This window comes from Piliocolobus tephrosceles, chromosome 11, assembly GCF_002776525.5.
Source record: "Piliocolobus tephrosceles isolate RC106 chromosome 11, ASM277652v3, whole genome shotgun sequence".
In the NCBI taxonomy this organism is placed as follows: domain Eukaryota; kingdom Metazoa; phylum Chordata; class Mammalia; order Primates; family Cercopithecidae; genus Piliocolobus; species Piliocolobus tephrosceles.
Genome location: NC_045444.1, coordinates 16,907,590 through 16,929,128, shown reverse-complemented (window position 1 = coordinate 16,929,128; position 21,539 = coordinate 16,907,590). Strand labels below are relative to the sequence as shown.

The window sequence follows — 21,539 nt, the reverse complement described above, 5'->3', positions numbered from 1 at the left end:
TCATTTTTCTCATAGCTGCTGGCAGAAAAATCCCTATCCAAATACCAGATGATTATGATGATTGGCAAAATCCACATTCATGAGATCCCAGTGAAAATTATATTACTCTGAGAGTTCGTTTTTCTTTTCAGTCTAACATAGAGGCAGCCTTATAAATTGACTTCTTTTTTTCCCAGTTTTTAGTTCGACCTATTCAATATCTTGGCAGACTTTCATACTCCAGCGTTCCTAAGGATCAAACATGCTGCTTATTGAGTTGTCTTGAGTTGTGTATGTTAAACAATAAATATTGGGTTAAAGTAGTGAAACATTAGAAGTATCCTTTTACCAACATCACCTAGAAACCAGGACAGAAAGCACCTCTTCTATTTTCCTTGCCAGTGACTATTGGAAGGTTATGAAGTTTTTTTGCAAGTACAGGCTACTTTTCCATGTTTATAGATATTTGCTATAAAATAGCCTGCATCAAAAACATGTCTATTAACTGTCTTACAGTTAATAGATAATAGGCTTGATAGTGTATTTTTCAAAGCAAAGCAGACTTTGAAGGTGTCTGTTTGAAGATTTCCAAGCCAGAGGGAATGCGTTTGTGGACAATTCAGAGATCTCAGGGAAACTAATTATGTAGGCTGGCAATCAATTTGGCATGAGGGAAAGGAGAGCAACAATCAATATCTAGCTGGGAGGTGAGAGAAGAGCCTCAATAGTGACAGGTCAGTCAACCAACAGAGGAAAAAAGTAACACCCAATGGGAAAAGACCACCAAGAGCAACACTTACTTGCCTTGCTTGAATTTCGGCCCTGAGTCACCTGGAGACAACTGAAAAGTCAGTGAGGCTGGGCAGCAGGTCGCTGAGTCATAGTCTTCACAATGCACACATAGAAGACATCATATTAGCACCAATATCTTGTTCTCTTCTCTTTGCTGGGCACTCAGAAGACTAAGTTTACTGGCTCCCCTAGCAGTGAGTTGGGCCATGTGACTAGTCCTTGCCAGTGACCCTTAAACTGAAGTGACAGCTCTGGAATGAGGCAGTGAAAATCCATACTACATTCTCCAGTTTATCTTTTCCTATCCGTAGAGAAAACTTCATATTGAGAGAGTGGGGCAGGCTAAATATTTGAGTCATTCCATTGATAGGAAGATTATAATCTTTATCATCCAAACCAGGGTGATTTTTGGAGTGAAAGGGGTGTTGTTCATCATTTTGCCAGGACAGTAAGCTTGAGCTGAACTATCCTGGGAAACCAGGACATAGACCCCCTACCCATGGAAGACAAGTGACTGCCCTGGTGCCCAGACCTGAAGTTGCCCAGACTTTGTGTCAATAAGAAATTCAGTAAGTCAGTCACTGAGAGGTTGGGGTTGTTACTCTAGCATAACCTAGCCTATCCCAACTAGTATTATAGATTATTCTCCAAACCAATTACTATCTGAAACTTGGAGAGAGGTGCTTTACCCCTTGAACTTTCTCAAAAAGAGACAAAGCAGGTAGGGGCCTTCATAAAGTGTTAACTTGATTGGATGGTGCTTCCAAGAAGCCAATTTTCTGCTCTTCTCACATCAGCACCAAAAGGTTTACAATTCAGATAGCCCGGACCTTTAAAACCATAATAAAAACAAGTATCAACTTATATAGCATTTTTTGTTTTGTCTTATTTCATCCTCATAATGTCTCTCTGAAGTAAGCAGGACTAGGAGGATGTATTCATTACTCAGGTAATTAATTACTCAGGTAACTGAGGCTCAGAAAAGGTGATTTGTCCTAAGTTGCATAGTGGTGAGAGTGTCTCCACTGAGCTCCACCTGCATCACTTAGGGAGCACAGGGTCTGAGGTTACACTGACCGTATTGTGGCCCCAAGAGTTGAGACTGAAAGAGGATTTGGTAGCATGACTTTTCTGAATATGCTGTGGTTTACAATATCTGCTTCTTTAAGAGAAGCTACTCTGAAATATCATGGAAGAAGTGTCACAAGAATCATGCAAATTAAGTAGCAGACCCAGGGAAGAATGTGTTGTCGGCATCCGTGTGGCTAGATGGGCCAGTACTGCGGATTCTTAAAGCATCTCCTTGCCACTGTTCCACCTTCTTGTCCAGAAAATATAACACTATAATTTTATCCCAAATACAGCCAATTAGACTTTCTTGCCTTTCTTCTACACCCCCATCAAAAAAAAATTAGCAGCAGATTAACACTGGCTACTTACTGTGCTGCTTTGGACATTATTCAGATCCAGTGTGACTGTCGGTTTGACCTCTGCAAGCTTTAATGGCTAAACACGTGTCAATGTGCAAAAAACAAAAATAAACTCTTTTAAGATGCGGAAAATGGGACTCAGATTCAAAGTGAGTTTGCCAATGACAATCAAGTTGAGTCAAGTCATTCAATTCTTAATTTTCTCTGGGTCAAACTCCCAAACAGATCTTGGAGCATGACAGACAGCATGTAGCCTGTTTTGTCAGTGTTCTAGGGATTATAACCATCTGATGAAGAGCCAGTTACACCTGTGGAGAGATATATAGCTTATGTGAAATGCAAGGTGAACTGCATTTAGAGTACCTAACATTTAGATTCAAACTTTTAAAAGCATGGTGCATATTAAGAGAAGAAATCTTTTTTGTTTGTTTGTTTTTGTTTGTTTGTTTTTCTTTTTATTTGAAACAGAGTCTCACTCTGTCACCCAGGCTGCAGTGCAGTAGTGCAATCTCGGCTCACTGCAACCTTGACGTCCTGAGTCCTAGCAATCCTTCCACCTCAGCCTCCCAAGTAGCTGGGACTACAGGCCTATGCCACCACACCTTTTTTTTTTTTTCTTAATTTTTTGTAGAGACAGAATTTCATCATATTGCTCAAGCTGGTCCTGAACTCCTGAGCTCAAATGAACCTCTGCCTCAGCCTCCCAAAGTGCTGGGGTTACTAGTGTGAGCCACTGTGCCCAGCCAAGAGAAGCAATCTTGATTGTCCAGGTCACATTTTATTTTTCTTTCACCAAGGTAAAATTGTAAAATACTAATCTTTATCAAATGGGGGGGAAAGAGGCTCCAGGTTGTTATTACATTAGTTTTCTAGAAGAGAACTGCCTCTAATTAGACTTTAAGGTGCATCCTCACTCTAAATTAAAGTATTATTATTCCTAAACACAGTGGCCAATAAAGATAAATATGGGGGGCCAGTAATAAATTCAGCCATCTGTTATCTTCAAAGTTCCCCCAAGGTTTAAACACTGAGCTGTAAAGATCTATCCCCAAAATAATAGATTTATTTTTAAAGTGGTTGTCTTGGCAATTCAGAGTCCTTTTTGAGCAGTATCAGACTCAGAGAATGTTGTGCTTCAGATTACTCAAGAAAATAAAAAGCAGACCTAATGCTGGATGTATGTGTGGAATTTTGTATTTTGAAGACTTTTTTAAGGACACACTTGGTGAGGATAGGTTCTGAGGTTGAGTAGATATGCTCATGAGACTGAACGTGGGAAATGATATTAACTATTGACTATTAATAAAATTAATCACATTAATAATTATAATTATTACATTAATTTAAAACCTGGCTCTATTTAGGGAAATAATCCGTTTTGTAGACCTGTTGTGCATTATCTGGATAGAGTGTCAATCCTGACTTCAAACTGTTAACCAGGCAAGTAAAAGCCAGTGAGGTGTATTTCGCCTTTGTGGCATTTACTTGCATGTGTGAGATATTCTTTCTCCCTCCCCGTCTGTTTGTGGATGAATGTGAACTCTACAAACACATGAATCCATAAATGCAATTTTGTATTCTGCCACTGTTGAGCAAAAACACTTGAGATTTGTTTGCTAACATTCAGGGGAGTCCCTTCTACTCCATGTGCAAAATGGGACTTCCCTGAATGCCTGTCTCTGCTTCCCTTCAATGTCCCAATCGGCCTCTCTCCATGCAGTGAGCTCCCCATGCAGGATCAGTGCAAGCCTGCCTAGGAGAAAATTTATGTCACTTTCTCTTCACATAGAGATGGCCCTGGAGTGAATATGATGCAGTAATTCAAATTGGACTAGCATCTTTCGATCTGTTTATGAATGCTCTTGCATCCTCATGAGTGAATTAGAGCGCTGTGGTTTCTGTGCAGTGGTGTTATTCTTGCAAAATTTGTGCTGAATTAAAAATATATATCATCTAGGAAAGAAGTAAGAAACTCCAGGCCTCCAACATTTATCCAGAGTAAGTTTCCGTTTCAGTGCAGTTTTCAGTTATGTTCACTGTAGATTTACTGTTCCTAACTATTGCAGCGAGGATAAGCAGAGACTGGGTTAAGAGCATCCAAGTCACAACCAACCTGGGGATTGTTCCTGCTTACGTGCTCAGGTGTGCTAGCTCCTAAGGGAGGAAATTCTCATTTCTAAGGAAACAAGTGGTGCAGTTGGGCAGAACCCAGTTCTAAACCAGCAGTTTCCACATGAACAGTTTGCTCTTGGAATTGAAAATTAGTCAGCTTTCCTTTAGACTCCCAGACCTGAGGGAAGCTTTGCATTGCAATTAAAATGGGAAGGTAGGATAGTTTGTTGAGGAAGGCAATAGAACTAGAATGAGAAACAGAAACTTAAAAGAAAATTATATGAGAGGCAATGCAAAGTATGTTCTTCATTAAGGTAATTGTCCTATCCTGTCTCTCCCAGGTAGGAGAGCAGTGGGCTGTCTTGGCAGAGATTAATCTGCCAGGAGCCTGACACTGGTAAGTTAGGGATTGAATCTAGAACCTTTCCTCATAGCTAATTAGCTGAGTCGAAACATATAGACATTCAACATAACAAAAAGAACAGTTAGATATTTGGTTTGTTTTACTTCTGACCAAGGGACTTGCATCTTAGCTGCATGTGTCATAGCTGAAGACTTAGCCCCTTCAGTCTTGCTGGCATTTCTCACTGTCGCTACTTCTCTTTGACTAGTCACATGCATATATAGGTCTATGGGAAGTGAAAATATAAAGACGCAGGGAACGAACAAGTGTAAAAAATCTACTAGTTTCATTCATTCACTCCACAAAGAATTTATCAAATATCTACCCAGTAAGTAAGCTTCGCATAGTTCCTGTGGATAGCATAAACAACAAGGCGGATTCAGTGACCTCAAGAGGAGAGCTCAGAGTGTTAAGAAAACACAAAGCGAGGGTTCCTTAGGGAAAGAACAGGTCAAGGCTTGGCTCTGTATTTTCTGTGGCATTTGGGTGGAATTGAGAGTACCCAATGGGCAGGATATATATTTCCATGTATAGCTGCTCTTAAATGCTTCAACAGGTAAATAACAGTTGTTATAATGCATAGTTGTTTTCTCTTTTCCAAAGTTTCACTTTCTACAGTTTTAGTTACCTGAAGTTCACCCAGTTAAAAATTGGCGAGGATCGTACAATAAGATATTTTGAAAGAGAGGGAGAGACCACATTTGCCTAACTTTTATTACAGTGTGTTGTCATAATTATTCTATTTGATTATTAGTTGTTATTGTTGATCTCTTTCTGTGTCTAATTTATACATTAAACTTTGTCATAGACATGCATGTATAGGAAAAAGCGAAGTATATATAGGGCTTCGCAGTATCCAAGGTTTTAGACATTCACTGGGGGGATCTTGGAACATATCCCCCATGGCTAAGAAGACTTCTGTATCACTGTGCATAAAGCCTGGATCTGGAAGAATTTCAATCTAATTGGGAGAAAAGATTGACTAATGCAAATACAGTCATCCCTCAGTTTCCATGCGGAATCCATTCCAGGACCCCTCCTCAGACACCAGAATCTGGGGATGCTCAGCTTTCTTATATAAAATGGCATAATACCATATTTTCTTATGACCTACACACATCATCCTGTATACTTTGGATCATATCAAGATTACTTTTAATACCTAATATGATGCCTACACTTCATTCATGTGGATTCAGTGTAATACTCAGTGCATGGCAAATTCAAGATTTGCTTTTTGGAACTTTGTGCAGTTTTTTTTTCCTGAATATTTTCAATCTACAATTGGTCGAATCCACAGATGCAGAACTCACAGATACGAAGGTAACTGTACAGCATTTGCAAGTAACAAAAGCCCATCAATCCAGATGTTACCACGTGATAACAGTATAGCAGAAAATGTTGATACCCAACCAAGTCAACGCCAGCGTGGTTTAAATATTTGGGTGAATGCTGATGTGGCACAGTAGAAAAAGATTAGAAGTTTGGAGTCAAACAGTTCCAATACCAACTCTACTATTATTGGGAGTATCATCTTGAATGAGTTCCTTATTCTCATGAAACCTCAATGTACACATTTTTAAATAAATGAAATATTTTTGATGCATTTCAGAGTAAGTCAACTGTAATCCCAGCACTTTAGGAGGTTGAGACATGAGGCTCAGGAGTTCGAGGCCAGTCTGGGAAACATGGCAAAACCCTGTCTCTCCAAAAAATACAAGATTTAGCCAGGCATTGATGCTTTGTACCTGTAGTCCCAGCTATCTGGAGGCTGAGGCTGGAAAATCACTTGAGCCTGGGAAGCGAAGGTTGCAGTGAATCAAGATTGTACCACTGCAACCTTCCAGCCTAGGTGACAGAGTGAGACCCTGTCTCAAAAAAAAAAAAAAAAAAATGTAAGTCAAAGGCATATTCCCAAAATGCATACATAGATCAGTAACTGGAATTCCATATGTGTTGATGGTTCCCTTTTATTGATAAAATTTACATACAATGAAATGCATAAATCTTAAATGTAACATTGGCTGAATTCCAAGAAGTGCACATACCTGTGCAGTCCAAATCCCTATGGAGTTACAGAACATTACTCTCATCCCAAGAAGTTCCTTTATATCCTTCCCAGTCAATCCCTGCCACCACCCAAGGCAATTGCTATTCTTAAATTTTCCATTGTAGATTAAATTTGCTTAGAATAGAATTTTGTATAAATGGAATCATATAGTAGTTTGTCTTTTGTGTGTAGCTTCTTTCACTTAGCATAGTTTGTGAGATTCTTCAATATTGCTGCATGCATCAGTTATTCCTTTTGATTGCTGGTACATATTTCACCATAGGAAATGCATAGGATAGTTGTATGTTGATGGACACCTGTTTTGGATCTTTAAAATTAAAAACTTTAAAAATTTTAGAAATTCATCATAATAGACTAAGATTAGGATTTAAACTAGGGCTTTGGACAAGAATTAATACTAGTCACATTGTGGAGGTTCAAGGAACAGACTAGTTTGGTTATATACAAATAAGTGAATTCTGTTTGTCTTGAACATCCAAGGTAAAGTATGCATAGATATTTAACCCTGCTACATAGGCATCCAATAAGAGGGAGCTAGTATTTTATTGCAAGTATTCCTTCTTTTCCAGCCTACATGGGAGTGTACTGGTCCACTTTGTTGTCATTGGCTCTAGAAGATAAGCATTGTTCTCTACATGGGGCTGTGTTGTGTCAGGGTTTCCTAGGAGGGAGGCCTCAGGTGAAGGAGGGGTGCTCCAGTGACCCCATTCCCCCTGCCTCTTTCTAATTTAACTACAGTCTCTTTCTTCCTGTCATTAAATGATGTTCAGTCATGGTGAGACCTTTTCCTAAATTGACACGGTTTCTCAAAGTGAGAAGATCGGGAGTCAAATACAGTGAAACGCAAGGAAAAGCAATTTGCAAGTTTCAGCAGCAGCTCTTGATAAACTTCATGGTATGGGGGAATCAAAGGGAATGTGGCGGGCACTTCTTGCAGCCTCTCACCTGATTAGAAGAATATTAAGGAATGTTGAATAATTTCATGGTTAATTTCATTATTAAGTTGGCATTTCATTAATCAGCAAGTAAACATGTTAAAATATTTTCTAAAGACAAAATTTAATTTGGTTCAGCCTTCAGTTGAATGAGCCCTATCAGTTATCAGTGTGAGTTGGGGAGAATGACTTCTTGAGTGGCTTCTTGTTTTCTGTTCTTTTCCATTTCTGTCAAAAATGAAGTTAGTCTCAATTGAATATCTGAATATACGGGTCAATAAGAACAATTTGGTGTAATACTTGGATCAGTCCCTAGAGTGTCATTAATCAAAACAGAGGGGTAGATTTTGGTTTGGGGTTGGAGGGAAGGCATGTGAAGAAACCTACAGTCATTTACATGTTGGAATAAACAGCTTCTAATGTAGGTTGGAGCGATATTTTCCAACACCGCTTTCATTATTGAATAAGTCAAGGTCTTCAAAATCCAATCCATATTCTCTGATTACAAAGAAGGCCTTTGATATTATCAAGTGTTGTCTTACCATGAAAGTCTTCAGGAAACCACTGTGTTTTAACATTTTCTTTCAGAGGCATCTTCCTTCGGTGTCTAGACGGACTAGCTCTTGAGACACTGGAAACAGATCCAATGACAAGTACCCCAGTGGTCTGCACTTTAAAAGGAGGTCAATGACAAAGGTGGTCCTCTGGGAACTGGGAGAGAATTCAGTTAAAATGGCTTCCTGATCCTGCTCTTGGGTGCTTTTGAATTGTTACTCTTCTAATGCATTAGTTTTAATATGCTGTTTCCGTAATTTTCACTTAGTGCCCTTCTTAAGCGAGGTTTTTGCTTCTCCCAGAGGAAACACTATAATAAGAATTTATTGATTATATAATGTGTACCTTAAAAAATGGAATCTATTTTAATAAAATGAAATGCCTGCATTTATACCTAATGTTACCTGAGACATACCGTTTGCATATGTATTTAGTTTATTTCCTCTGGCTGTCCTGGGAGTTAAAATAGTTTTAAAAATAGTTCACTTGATGTACATTAGAATTTATTACAACTCAAAATTATAATTTTGGTTTCTATATTTTTAGTTATGGCAGCTACTTCACCAATATTTAGGGGAAAAAAAGGTCTTAGTTTCAGGTGGGGGAAGGAGATGGAGAGCTAGAAGACGTGAATTAAGGTGAGTGTTTAAGGATAAATTGCAACCAGCTATTTAATAAACAAACAAAACACACAAAACTCTGCCCAAGCCTAAACCAGAGGGAGGAATTGGCTTATTTTCTTAATCATATTTGGGAGACAGATGGTGGAACTGTACTATGTGCTGACTAGTAATGCAAACTTTCATTCATTAGCTGTCGAAATAATAAAAAGAAGCACAATGTCATTGGGCAGCAAACAACAATGGATGATGCTTCAGTCTTTGATTTTCAGGAAAATAGAGAAGTTTGTTAAATGAGAATTTTTTTTAAAAAAGATGTCATCAGGGAGTAAATAATGGCATATTCTTTATCAGGTTTAAAACATTTTCTCTGTGACCAGATTCATAGAGGTTATAAAAAGATAGGACAACTTGATTTTTTACCAAGGGTTAGGATGGGGCCCTGTGATTCTGTTCCAAGACGTAGGAAGGAAATGTAATTGGTTTTAATTAATCATAAAGTAGTGCCAGAAAAGTGTTTACCATATTACTAAGGGTTCTGAACTGCTCAAGATTGTTTTAGCAATTTCCTGTCCACCCCCACTTTTTCCTGTTTTTTAAGTATAAAGCCAAGAAAAATGGGGGAAAGGTGAGTAGATGTTTTTCTTTTTGATCCAGCAACTTGTGTCTAGAGCCTGTAATTATATAGAAGAGATAATTCAGCAAGATATGCATTGAGACAGGATTGTGTTTTAACTTAGTAAAAAATAATATGATTTCATTTTAACCGAGTTCTAACTATTTGTCCACTTTTAAGTCAGATGTTTATAAATGAATGCAATAAGGATTAAAATAAGACATCCAGCTTCTGTGCTAAGGTGGGAAGAAAGTAGACTAATATTTAGAAAACCAGGAGACCAGGCCCTTATCTGCCAGGAACAAGCTAAGTGATCTTGGGCAAGTCTTAGGACTACTGTCATTACTTCCTTGTTTATGATAGTTCAGCAAACGTGATGGAAAATCTGATACCACTCAAGAGCTTGTTTACATAAAATGAAATAAAATATTAGCAATCGGTTCTGATCACTTATTATTTCAGAATTTGTGACTTCTTTGCACCGAATTTTTTTTTTTTTTTTTTCCACATAAGCTTAGTTTTTCTCGTGCTCTCCCCAGGTCAGAAATGATTGCCTTCTTGGGTTCAGCAACCAAAGTTGTTTGCCAAGATAACTCCTAGTCAGGAGTTAAGACTCTTACTCATTTAAAACCATTTCCCTGAATGTCAGTAAGGTCAAGTAGAAAGAGACTGCTGTATTTAGAGTCAGTAAAAATAATTTCATCCAAACTCCCTATCCAACTAACCACGATCCCTCAAGCAAACCATCCAACCTTTCTGTGCCTTAGTTTCTCATCTACCCAATAGACAGAATGATTTTTTAAAAGTAGATTATAATGATGAACAGATGAGACAGTTCTTTGACACGTTAAAAGTACTATTAAATTGAGTTATTATTAATAACATAAGATTTGTGAAAATATAGGGAACAGCTTCTGCTCTCTCAAGTGGTTACATGCAGAGGTGGCTTGTATAAATGTGTGGTCACAAATCATTTTTAGAGTACTCATAACCAGTGTCCACTATCTTCCTGCAAACCCAAATGAGTCCTTGTGTCATCCTCTGTGAAGGTGGAATTTCTCCAATTAATAATCTAGGTCTGGCCTGTCCCCGTTGTCTGCAGTTTCCTCACTCTGCCACTGAGTAGTGATGTGCCATATTAGAAAGGTGGCATTTTGAACTGTCCTGTCCTGCTTACTGCAATGGCCTTCCCACATAAGCAGATTCACTGGTCTCCTAGGGCCCTTCATTTGTCATACGAGAAGCCCTTAGTAAGAGGGAGAAGCTGAATCAGCCTGCTTTTCCTTAGAATTCTCTTCAACCAGTGTCATACTGAGTCACTAAAATACGTGCTTCAAGATGGGACTGGAAAAGACAATCAGTTCAGGTTCTGGACACAGAGCACTGTGTTCAGGGCATTGAGTTCAGGCTTCTTGCTCCCAAAGTTGGGTCTATGAATCTTCATGATGGGCCCCAATGACGAGGTCATCCAGACACAGTCTGAACATACAGGGTAAGTGTCTGGTATAGACTAACTAATTCATACTTTAAAAAAGTGAATTAGCAAAGGATTCATATAAGAATGTCTACTGACATTGTATCTATTTTACCTACAATTGAGAGAGATACATTAGAAATACATGGCATAGTTCTATACCAAATGTTGTCATTTGTTCCAGAAGATAAGACTTGCATATACAAAATATTTGCGCATTAAAGTGATAGATTTTTAAGTGATAGAGTAAATGGTTTGAAGTATAGGGCTGTAAGAATTCAAAGAAGCAGGAGATCAATGAGGAGATATCTTAGGAAGTGAAACTTAAGGTAAATTTGGAAAGAGGGATGAAATATAGGAAGATGAAAGTGAGGTGGCATTCTAAGAAGTATCGCCAGCAGTAGCAAATGTCTGGAAATGGGAATGGGTGTGTTTCCTTTACTCTTTACTTCGGGGTAATGGGGAATCACTGGAGGTACACATTTAAAACAAAACAGGATTATAACATGTAATATATATAATAATTGTAGAAACACTTATAAATGTGTATCAAGAGGTATGTGTAAAGATGTTGTTTGAAATAACAAAAATTTTGAAGTAATATTTCATAAATAGGGGAATGCTTAAATAACTGACATTCTCAACATGACATACTAGGAAGCACATTCATGTGCCACGTAGTGATATTTGGTCAACCGTGGACTGGATGCAAAACAGTGGTCTCTTAAAACTATAATGGAGCTGAAAAATTCCTGTTAGCTGCTGACATCTTGATGATCCTGACCTTGCATAGACTCATGTGTTTGTTTGTGTGTTACTTTTTAATAAAATAATGTAAAAATGATTTTTATGGGTTTTTTTGGTGTTCTTTTGAGACAGAGTTTTGCTCTTGTCGCCCAGACTGGAGTGCAGTGGCATGATCTCAGCTCACTGCAAGCTCCGCCTCCCGGGTTCAAGTGATTCTTGTGCTACAGCCTCCAGAGTGGCTGCATTATAGACACCTGCCACCGCACCCCAGCTAATTTTTGCATTTTTAGTAAAGATGGAGTTTCACCATGTTGGCCAGGCTGCTCTTGAACTCCTGACCTCAGGTGATCCACCCACGTTGGCCTCCCAAAGTGTTGGGATTATTGGCATGACCCACCCTACCCAACCAAAAATGTTTTGTTTGTTTGTTTGTTTTTAGATGGAGTCTCTTTCGCCCAAGCTGGAGTGCAGTGTTGGGATCTTGGCTCACTGCAAACTCCTCCTCTCAGGTTCAAGTGATTCTCCTGTCTCAGTCTCCCAAGTAGCTGGGATTACAGGAGTTTGCCACGACACCCAGCTAATTTTTGTATTTTTAGTAGCGATGGGGTTTCACTGTATTGGTCAGACTAGTCTTGAACTCCTGACCTCAGGTGACCTACCCACCTCAGCCTCCCAAAGTACTGGGATTACAGGCATGAGCCACTGCACGCAGCCAAAAAATGTCTTTTAAAACAATTTTTAAAAAGCTTATATACTAAGGACATACAGGAAATATTTGATATAACTTATACATGTTTATGTTTTAAGGTAAATGTCATTACAAGCATCGAGTTTTTTAAAAACTTAAAAGTTTATAAAGTAAAAATTTTAGTAAGCTGAGGTTAATATTGAAGAAAGAAAAATACTTAGTGCAGTGTGAATTTGCAGTGTTTAGAGTGTACAGTGTCCACAGTGTGCAGTAATGTCCTGGGCCTTCACATTCAGTCACTCCTCACTGACTCAGCCAGAGCAACTTCCAGTGCTGTGAGCTCTGTTCGTGACAAGTGGCCTATACAGGTGCGCCATTTTGAGTCTTTTATATGGTATTTTTCCTGTACCTTTTCTGTATTTAGGTATCTTTAGATACACAAATACTATTGTTTTATTATTTTTCTACAGTGCTCAGGACATTAACGTGTTATACAGGTTTGTAGTCTAGGAGCAACGGGCAATACCATATAGCCTAGTTGTGTAGTAGGCTATCCCATCTGGGTTTATATAAGTCGACTCTATGCTGTTTGCACAATGACAAAATCACCTAATGATGCATTTCACCGTTTCTCAGAATGTATTCCCGTTATGAAGCAATGCATGACTGTCGTTGAGAAGAATGAAGGAAATCTTTATGTGCTGTCATAGAAAGACCATCACAGAAAGACTTGACAGTAGATTAATAGAAAGAAGACATTCCTGTAATATTTGTTAACTTTGAAAATTGGTGTTTAAAAATAAAAGTTTTTTTTCCGGGAAGATTGATGTGGTGATACTGTATCAAATTAAAAAGAAGTCATTGGAAATGAAGAGGGATATTGCGAGATAGGTGCATGAGTTTAGATGTCCAAGAACAAAAAGGGGGACCTGAATGGTAGAGAAAGAGAATGTAGAGGCATCCGAAAGAATGGTTGCAAAGGACTTCATGACGGATAATTAATAGAAGATGAAGGCAAGAGAAGAGAAAAGAGATTTCCAGGTTGAAGCTTGGGGAATATGCATAGAAGAATGATTTCTACAACTTGAATGGATCCATGTTAATTAGAAACCTTCTTTAAGAAATTCTTTGTATTTTTGTTTCTCAGGATGGAAGAAACAGTACGAAATCTACTGCAGAGTCAAGGATCTCCAGAGCAGAAAAAAGAAGAAACTGTTAATATAATGGTCTATCAGGTACACCGTGTTTATTATTCTTGGCTGGGTACTGGTCTGCTTGCTTTTGTTGTATTTCTCTAGATTTGCCCTCTCTAACCCAGAGATAAATAAAAGGTGTGTTCCAGACCCCAGTGCTAACAGCCACCTAGTCACCTCTGGTTTGAGGAATCATACACGTTTATTCCATTCATTCATTTCATAAACTCCTACTGTGAAACAGAGTGTAGATTTGATTCTAGGAAGATGCAAAAAATAAGTTTATGGTGAATGAGAGAGGCTTGTATAAGCATTGCAGTCTCTGTGGCCAGGAGTAAAAGAGAGGTGTGTACACCATTCTCTGGGAACACAGGAGTGAGAATGCCTCATCCTGGCTGAGGAGGTGAGGAATGAATACTCGCCGGAAGTGTGACATTTAAGGTAGGCCTGTGGAATAGAGAACTCCGTGAAGGGCGTTCCAGGGAGAAGGGACACCTAGGTAAAGGTGCAGTGGTGTGAATCTTCACAGCAGGCTTGTGGAGAATAAGCAGCTCCAGATAATTAAGTAATGACCTGGAAATAAAAAGTTACAGTGAGGCTGAGAGTGCAGAGAAGAGATGGATGGGGTCTGTGGTATATGCAGTTCTCCTGGCGCCTCAGGCAACAAGGAGTCTAAAGAGATTCAAAGAGAGTAGCGGTCAGTGAGATAACAGGTCTTTGTCTTCTTCTGATAGCCCTTATCCCACTGTCCTTTAACACCTGCAAAGCTGCCAGGCCAGGAAGCAGGACTTCTAATCTGGTATGGTCCAGGTTGCCTACATGGATGAGAAGGCTCTGGTATGGTGGAAAAGGGAAATACACTAGAAACAGCACAGACACTGTATATAGATGAATTTAGGACTTCTGCTGAAAATCACTTCAAATCACAAATAGAGACCCAGCATCCACTGCACAATTGTGTATGAAAAGCTTTAAAAGGCAAGGACATTGGTGGAAATGTGAGGTCATCACTGGGCAGCCCTAGGTTTTTGCTGGCTAAAAAGCCAGTGGGTTTGAGAAAGCAAGCATAGGAACCCAGCTGATTAGCATAGTGTGGCATTAGCTTACCTGAATTTGTGAGTTCAGGGCTCTGTAATCCAACTGGTTGTGAAAAGGGATTGGGAGGAATATGTTAATACAAGTAAAAGCATCAAAGTAAGTTAAGAAATCTGGACATAGTTAACCTTAAGAGGCTGTATCCTAAATTGTTGATTCTTGAAATCTAGACAGGGCTACTTCAAGAAGGCAGTAAGAATTCTTTCCCATGTGCAATGAATATAATGCAAAGAGTTGACTTAAGCTACCTCAAAAACCTAAAACTTTAACACCAGTGGGAATAGTAATAATTATACTGGCAGAGGTGAAGTAGGCTTATGTGTCTACCTACTGTAAATGTGTGATGGGCTCATACAATAAATCCTAGGAAGCTAATTGATATTATAGCTCAAACTATACCCATGTACCCAAATGGTTCTTTTTTTTTCCAGAGTAGTATGTTACGATGTGGGAGATTGTTCCGAATCCTTTTAGGATGAGGATATGGACTTTGGGATGACCGAAGAATCAGACAGCTTCATAAAGTTCATAATCAGTTAGCTTCATAAAAACAATGGAAAAATCACTAAGATCCATTTGTAGGGAAAGGGCTTAGATTCTTCTTGAGAGGGCAGTCTTGACAAAGGGAATGCGTGTTCAGCATTTCCTGATGTGTGACCACCTAAAGTCAGGAAAAAAAGTTTCAGTCCTCCTAACTCTGATTCTTCCTAGATATTATATCTGCTTTGGTACAAAGTTGAGGTGTGAGTAAAAAATGGGACTCAATTCCGCACTGAATGGTTCAGTGCAGCCTAAAAGGGTCATATGAATCTGTGAAGTAAATTATTTGTTCCCCATCACACATAACACCTGGCTTCATTAGAACTAAATAATCAGGTGTCACTCTTGGGCTATATCTGATTTCTTCATGGTGGATCTCCTTCATCCAGATTCATATTTTCTTTTGCTTATTCTCTTCTGTGCTCTTAAATAGTTATTAGCCAAATCTGTGGTGTAGACACTTAATATCATCAGCATTCATTTTGTGAAACTGGAAGTCGCTTAGAAAACAGATATGCTTTAAGAAATGTGTTTTGTAACTATTACCTCTCCATTACCCAGTCTATTCGTTTTGGAAAATTAACTCTTCCCTCTAGGGAGAAGACAGTCATTAACTTGAATTAATGCTGCACGATAGGGATGTTTCAGTCATTCCTTTAATTGGCCTCAGGCTCCTTATCTATAAAATGGGAGAGGGAGGTGGGTTACATGACCCGTAAAGGTCACTGTACATTTAACAAACATTTCCTGAACTTCTTATATGCACTAGGGACAGCTTTGTACCCTGGGCGTTCAAGAAACGAGAAAAGAGAGAGGGAAGGTGATGCTGGGTGGCGCCAAGTCCCAGGGAGAGCCCCTTCATCTCACAAATTCTATTATTCTAAATAAGGCTAATAGCAGCAAAATGGTTTATGCAAGATGTATGCGTGGTGATACTAGTGGAGCACATAGTTAACACCTCCCTGCGGCCAAATTCTGCATTTCAGGCAAGAGCTGGGAAATTTATTGCTTCATAATATGGGTCGTCATTAGCACACCTGTCTCAGATTTTCCAACTTGCAAGATTTCTCTGAAAGGAGCCAGAGGCCCATGTAAAGCTTAGGCCCCTGGGAAAGCTGGAGTTACTTTCATTTTCCACCGTGGTGGAAGTGTTTGTTCTGAGTCTTTTATCATTGAGCTAATATAGTAATAGCAGAGTAATAGCTTTCTGTGTTCCAGGCCCCTGCTAATTGCTTTGCATGCATTAAAGGTAGTCATATTTTGTTCAGGGGGTGTGTTCCCAAAGACCTTTCATAATCTGTTGCTTGTGCAATTTATAGCTTGCATAATTCAACATGGATTCTCTCAAAGGACAATGGGTGTTTTCTGTTCAGCAACTGAGACGGTCCCACTATGTGGTAATCAGAGGTTTACAGTTTACCAGCTTTGCCATTCCTGACCTTTTTTTTAATTGGGGAATTTGCATGATTTCAAGTTTTGTGCATGAATTGACATTAATCACATTTTCATGTGACCACAATTTCAAATTTACCTAGTTCAGAGCCCCATCAAATATGACTAGACTGTAGCTCATTCAGTCTCTGCAACAATTTTGTGCAGGAGGTGCTCTCACTATCCCTATCTTACAGATGTAGACATAGGCCCAGAGAGGTGAGTGCTTGCCTGAGGACGTACAACCAAGAAATATCCTAGAAGGGTTTTGAACCCTGCTCCATCTGATTGCATAGCATTAGCTCTTATGCTGAGGACTTCCAGAGAGATGACACGATAGGGCCCAAGTTAAATGATAGGGCTGCTTATTATCTATGCTGAGACCTGAACCTGGGCCTTTCCACTTTCTATCTGTAGCCCTTTCCATTTATTCCTCTACTCATTTGCTCACTCATTCATTCAAATGTCCGTTATTCATTTACTTTCTTATCTACAGGTATTAGTTTCCCATTGCTACTGTAACAAACTTGGTGGTCTAAAACAACACAATTTATTTTCGTATAATTCTGAATGTCAAAAATCCAAAATAACAGTATTGGTTAGTCCATATTCTTTCTAGAGGTCTCCAGGGAGAATTGCTTCTTTGCCTTTTGCAGAATCTAGCATTCCTTAGCTTGTGGCCCTTGCCTCTCTCTTTCCAGTCAATCTCTCCAGCCTCTGATTTCATCATCATATCTCATTTTCCTCTCTAGGGTCCCTCTTATAAGGACCCTGTATGATATGGAGCCCAACTGGATAATTCGGGAGAATTTCCTCATCTTGAGATCTTTAAGTTGGTCAAATCTGCAAAAGTCCCTTTTGCCACATAAAGTAACATATGCCCTCAGATTTCAGGGACTGGGATGTGGACATGTTTTGAGGATAGCTTTTATTCTGTTACACTAAGTAGCACATGGTAACTTGACAGGCTGGAAGTACCCAGAAGATACTGGTCTAAGTACCAGAGATGCAAAGATGCCTGAGACAGGTCTTTTCCTGAAATGCTCAGTTTATAGGATGCTGGGGAGTAGGGAAGGAAGGTAAATAATCATATATATATTCAACAAAGTAATAGAAGCCAAAAGAGAAGCTTACATACGTTCTGGTGGCACAAAGGAATGTGTCATGAAACCATCTGTTCTCCCTGGAGACTCTGCTTCCTAACTCAGGCTTATTTTTAATAGTCCACTTCTCTTTTAGTCTCTCTTGTCTCTTGAAATGGACATGAGAGTCATGAGCTTCCTCATGAGTTCCATGGGCTGCCTTTCTCAGAGCATCTTGTGTTCCCAGTGTTCTGGGACCATGTCTCATTGTCAGGGCACATATACTTGGTGCTTTACAGTTTGCAAAGCACTTATAGAACATGAATCTCAATGCTTGATGCTTTACAGTTTGCAAAGCACTTAGAGAACATGGATCTCAATGCTTAGTGCTTTACAGTTTGCAAAGCACTTACACAACATGGATCTTATTTCTTTCTTCCAACAGCCACTAAAAGAGGTATTTTCAGGCTCATTTTATGGCAAAGCTCATAGAGGTCTCAAATCTTCAGGGACTGAGATGTGGGTATCTTTTTAGGATGAACTCACAAATGCCAAGTGGTAGAACTAGAAATTAATCACATATTTTCCATATGCAATACTTGAAATTAAACCAAGCAGTTATCTGTGGAATATTTTGATGGTGTGGTGGAAAGCAGGCACAGTCTAAAATCTCAGGTCACAAAGTCACTGTCTCAAACTCATTTAAAAATCCAAAAATAAATAAAAATAAACTGAGATACATTAACCAGCTATAAAGTGTTCGATTCTCATTTCCCCTGCGTAAGTGAGAAGCATATGAGTCATAGAAGTATTGTCATATGTGCAGGAAGGTGACATATGCCCCTACGATAGACTCATTTTATTGGGGAGAATGGAAGACCTGAAAAGATTAACTTTAGGGAGCTCAAGGAAGGAACAGCACCTCCCGAGTCCCTGCTGCTTTGTCTTTCCAGCTAGGTGTTTTAGAATGTCTTATGTGTCATGTTTCGTATTAGTGTCACTCATGCGCTATTTCATTTACTTAAGTAAATTAGGAAACTTATGTTAGAAAAAATTACAATTAGATATGAAAGGGGGCAATTAAGCATAAAGAAAATAGAGCAACCCATTGGAGAGGGGCATCATTCCATCACATTCATCTGCCAAAATATTTAAACATGGACAGCCTGAGTAAGATGCAAATAGTCACAGAACTAACGAAGGGCTACCCCCTTTACAGGGCTCCTATGTCCATAGCTACCTTCTGCACTTCTTGATTGTAGCCACCATGCTTCCTCTTGTTCCTGCTTTTCTGTACGGAATATGAATTGAATCACATTAGCTAACTCATTTAGAAAGAAGGTGAATGGACAAGTGGAAACAGTAACTGGGGGGAAAAGGACCCAACTATGGATACAGCTTCTGCCACTACGAAGACTTATGTCCTCAGATGGTCACTTAAAGTCTCTGGGTTCTTTGTTTTTCATATTTTCAAAGAAAGGAATTTAGACTAAATTAGAGATTATAGATCTGAATGTCTTCAGTCATCGATTAATATAAAGTGGGCCAGATATGAGAAAAATCAAGTACCCTCTAGGGGATTACATTCCATTTTTTCACTTTTGCTAAAGAAATAAATACAGAGCACTTTTTTCATTTGTTTTTTATTAATAGGCAAAAGCCTTGCTTTTGACAACCATGCCATAGCAACCCACACCTGATTTAATGCCAGAGAAACAGGAGGGACTGGTGGGGACTATGGCAGGCTGGACAGCCTCTGTCTGGCCTGAGAGAAGCAGCCACAGCTCAGTGCCAGCAGATTCATTCAACCCAGAAACACACCAGTGCAGTAAGCTGGCCACATGTTTCAAAAGAAGATACGATTTCAGGTTTTATGGGAAATTTCTTAGTCTGTAAGTGATGGCTTTTTGTTTGTTTGTTTGTTTGTTTTGTTTGTTTGTTTTGAGACGAAGTCGTGCTCTGTTGCTAGGCTGTAGTGCAGTGGCACGATCTCAGCTCACTGCAACCTCCGCCTCCTGGGTTCAAGCAATTCCCCTGCCTCAGCCTCCCAAGTAGCTGGGGCTACAGGTGTGCACCACCACACTTGGCTAATTTTTTATATTTAAGTAGAGACAGGACTTTACCATGTTGGCCATGATGGTCTTGATCTCCTGACCTCGTGATCTGCCCACCTCAGCCTCCCAAAGTGCTAGGATTACATATGTAGAATGATTGAAACATGTGCTAAACCAGGGGAAACGCTTAGAACAGAATGATAGTTTCAAGGGTTTCCTCTTGCTCTTAGAACTCTGGGATTTTGGCACTACTCTTCCCAATGCTATAAGGCCTGAACTACATGAGGTATAGCATAGACCACTTATCTGACCTAATTAATACTATCCAACACTTATTGAGCACCTGCAGTGTACCAGTCACTATGCTTGTCATTCTACAGGTATGAACTCACTGAATTTTCATAAAATGCTATGAAATAGTTACTGTAATTTTGCCTATTTTACAGAAGAGGAAACTGAGGCACAGAGAAATTAAATAGCTGGCCCAAAGTTACACATTGCCAATATTAGGTCACTCGAGATCCTTTGCACCCTTTTAATTAGCTGGGTAGACTGCCATAAAAGTGGAGTGCTTGGTGAGTCACTGCCCCAGTGGAGAGCACGGAGAGGTAAGTACAGTGATCAGCAAAATTTCAATGGTGTCCAGGTTTTTGGTTCTCTCTACCTCTATCCCACCTTCTTAAAGAGTCCTGAGCTGTTGTGTTTTCTGGGCCCAGCTCTATTCTTTCCAAAGATGGTCTTTGTTCAGTCATCGATCCCTTAGTCTGCATCTAGAGCAATGTCATATGTTACCCCAAGTTATTTCCAGTTACAGTGATCTAACTGAACATCATAATTACTTTTTCCTTAAATAATTCTTTAAACATACTCTTAGATGTAATTAAGCATGGGGAAAGAGACCCTTTTCAAGTTATCCCTAAGTTTATCAATCATGAAATATATATCCAGTGGAAAGCACATGACATGGCCTGAGACCTTCCTCACTGAAGCCCAAGACTTGCCTGGCAGAGATATTATTTCACAGATTATAATTATTATCAGAGGTGGCAGGAAATTTTTGACTTTGAGCTTTACCTTTGTTGTGCCAGACCCGTATTGACTTCAATAGGGATAGCACCATGTTCGAGAGGCCAAAGAAGACACCTAGAGCCAGTGGAGGAGACACAGGGTTTATTGAGGGAACTTATATACAAAGTGGTCCAGTGGCTGCAGGCTGGATGGGAGAACCACAATTGCTTGCAAAAAGCATGCAGTTTATATAGCATTTTCACTTAGCACCCTCCCCCTAGCAACTTCCACCTGGCAGCTTTCATCTAACCCAAAACAGAGGGCCTCGATCACCTGTTCTGCCTGCGTTCCATAGGATGGGTCATGGGTTCTGATGTTCCTCATTGATAAGGAATGAATCCCTGGATTGTCCACTCCTGGATTCATAAGCTTGGTACTCCAAACACATATTCTTCTTTCACCGCAGGGTCATTCTCAGGGTATGCTTAAGTTATTGCTGCCAGGTGTGTCTGCCTTACGTCCTCCTTCTTTCCTTGTAATGATTTAAGTATACTTTAAGCAAACCCCAAAATTTAAATACACCAGAGAGAAAAGTTGGGGTTGAAAAATTATATTATTAAACTATCAATTACAAAAGATATCTCATTTTAAAGAAAGCTCCTTTAAATAGCCATATCTTTAGTATAAAATGTAAATTTTCCAGATTTCTAACAT

The 21,539-nt window shown here is 39.3% G+C and overlaps 1 protein-coding gene across 1 annotated transcript in view; it reads left to right on the top strand.

Annotated features, from left to right (window-relative positions):
- NCKAP5 (NCK associated protein 5) overlaps positions 1 to 21,539 on the top strand; it is an 836,097-nt gene that overhangs the window by 493,071 nt on the left and 321,487 nt on the right. The window contains exon 5 of the mRNA XM_023195916.1: positions 13,570 to 13,657. Coding sequence (XP_023051684.1) covers positions 13,570 to 13,657 — 88 coding nt within the window. The remainder of the gene's footprint in view (positions 1 to 13,569; positions 13,658 to 21,539) is intronic.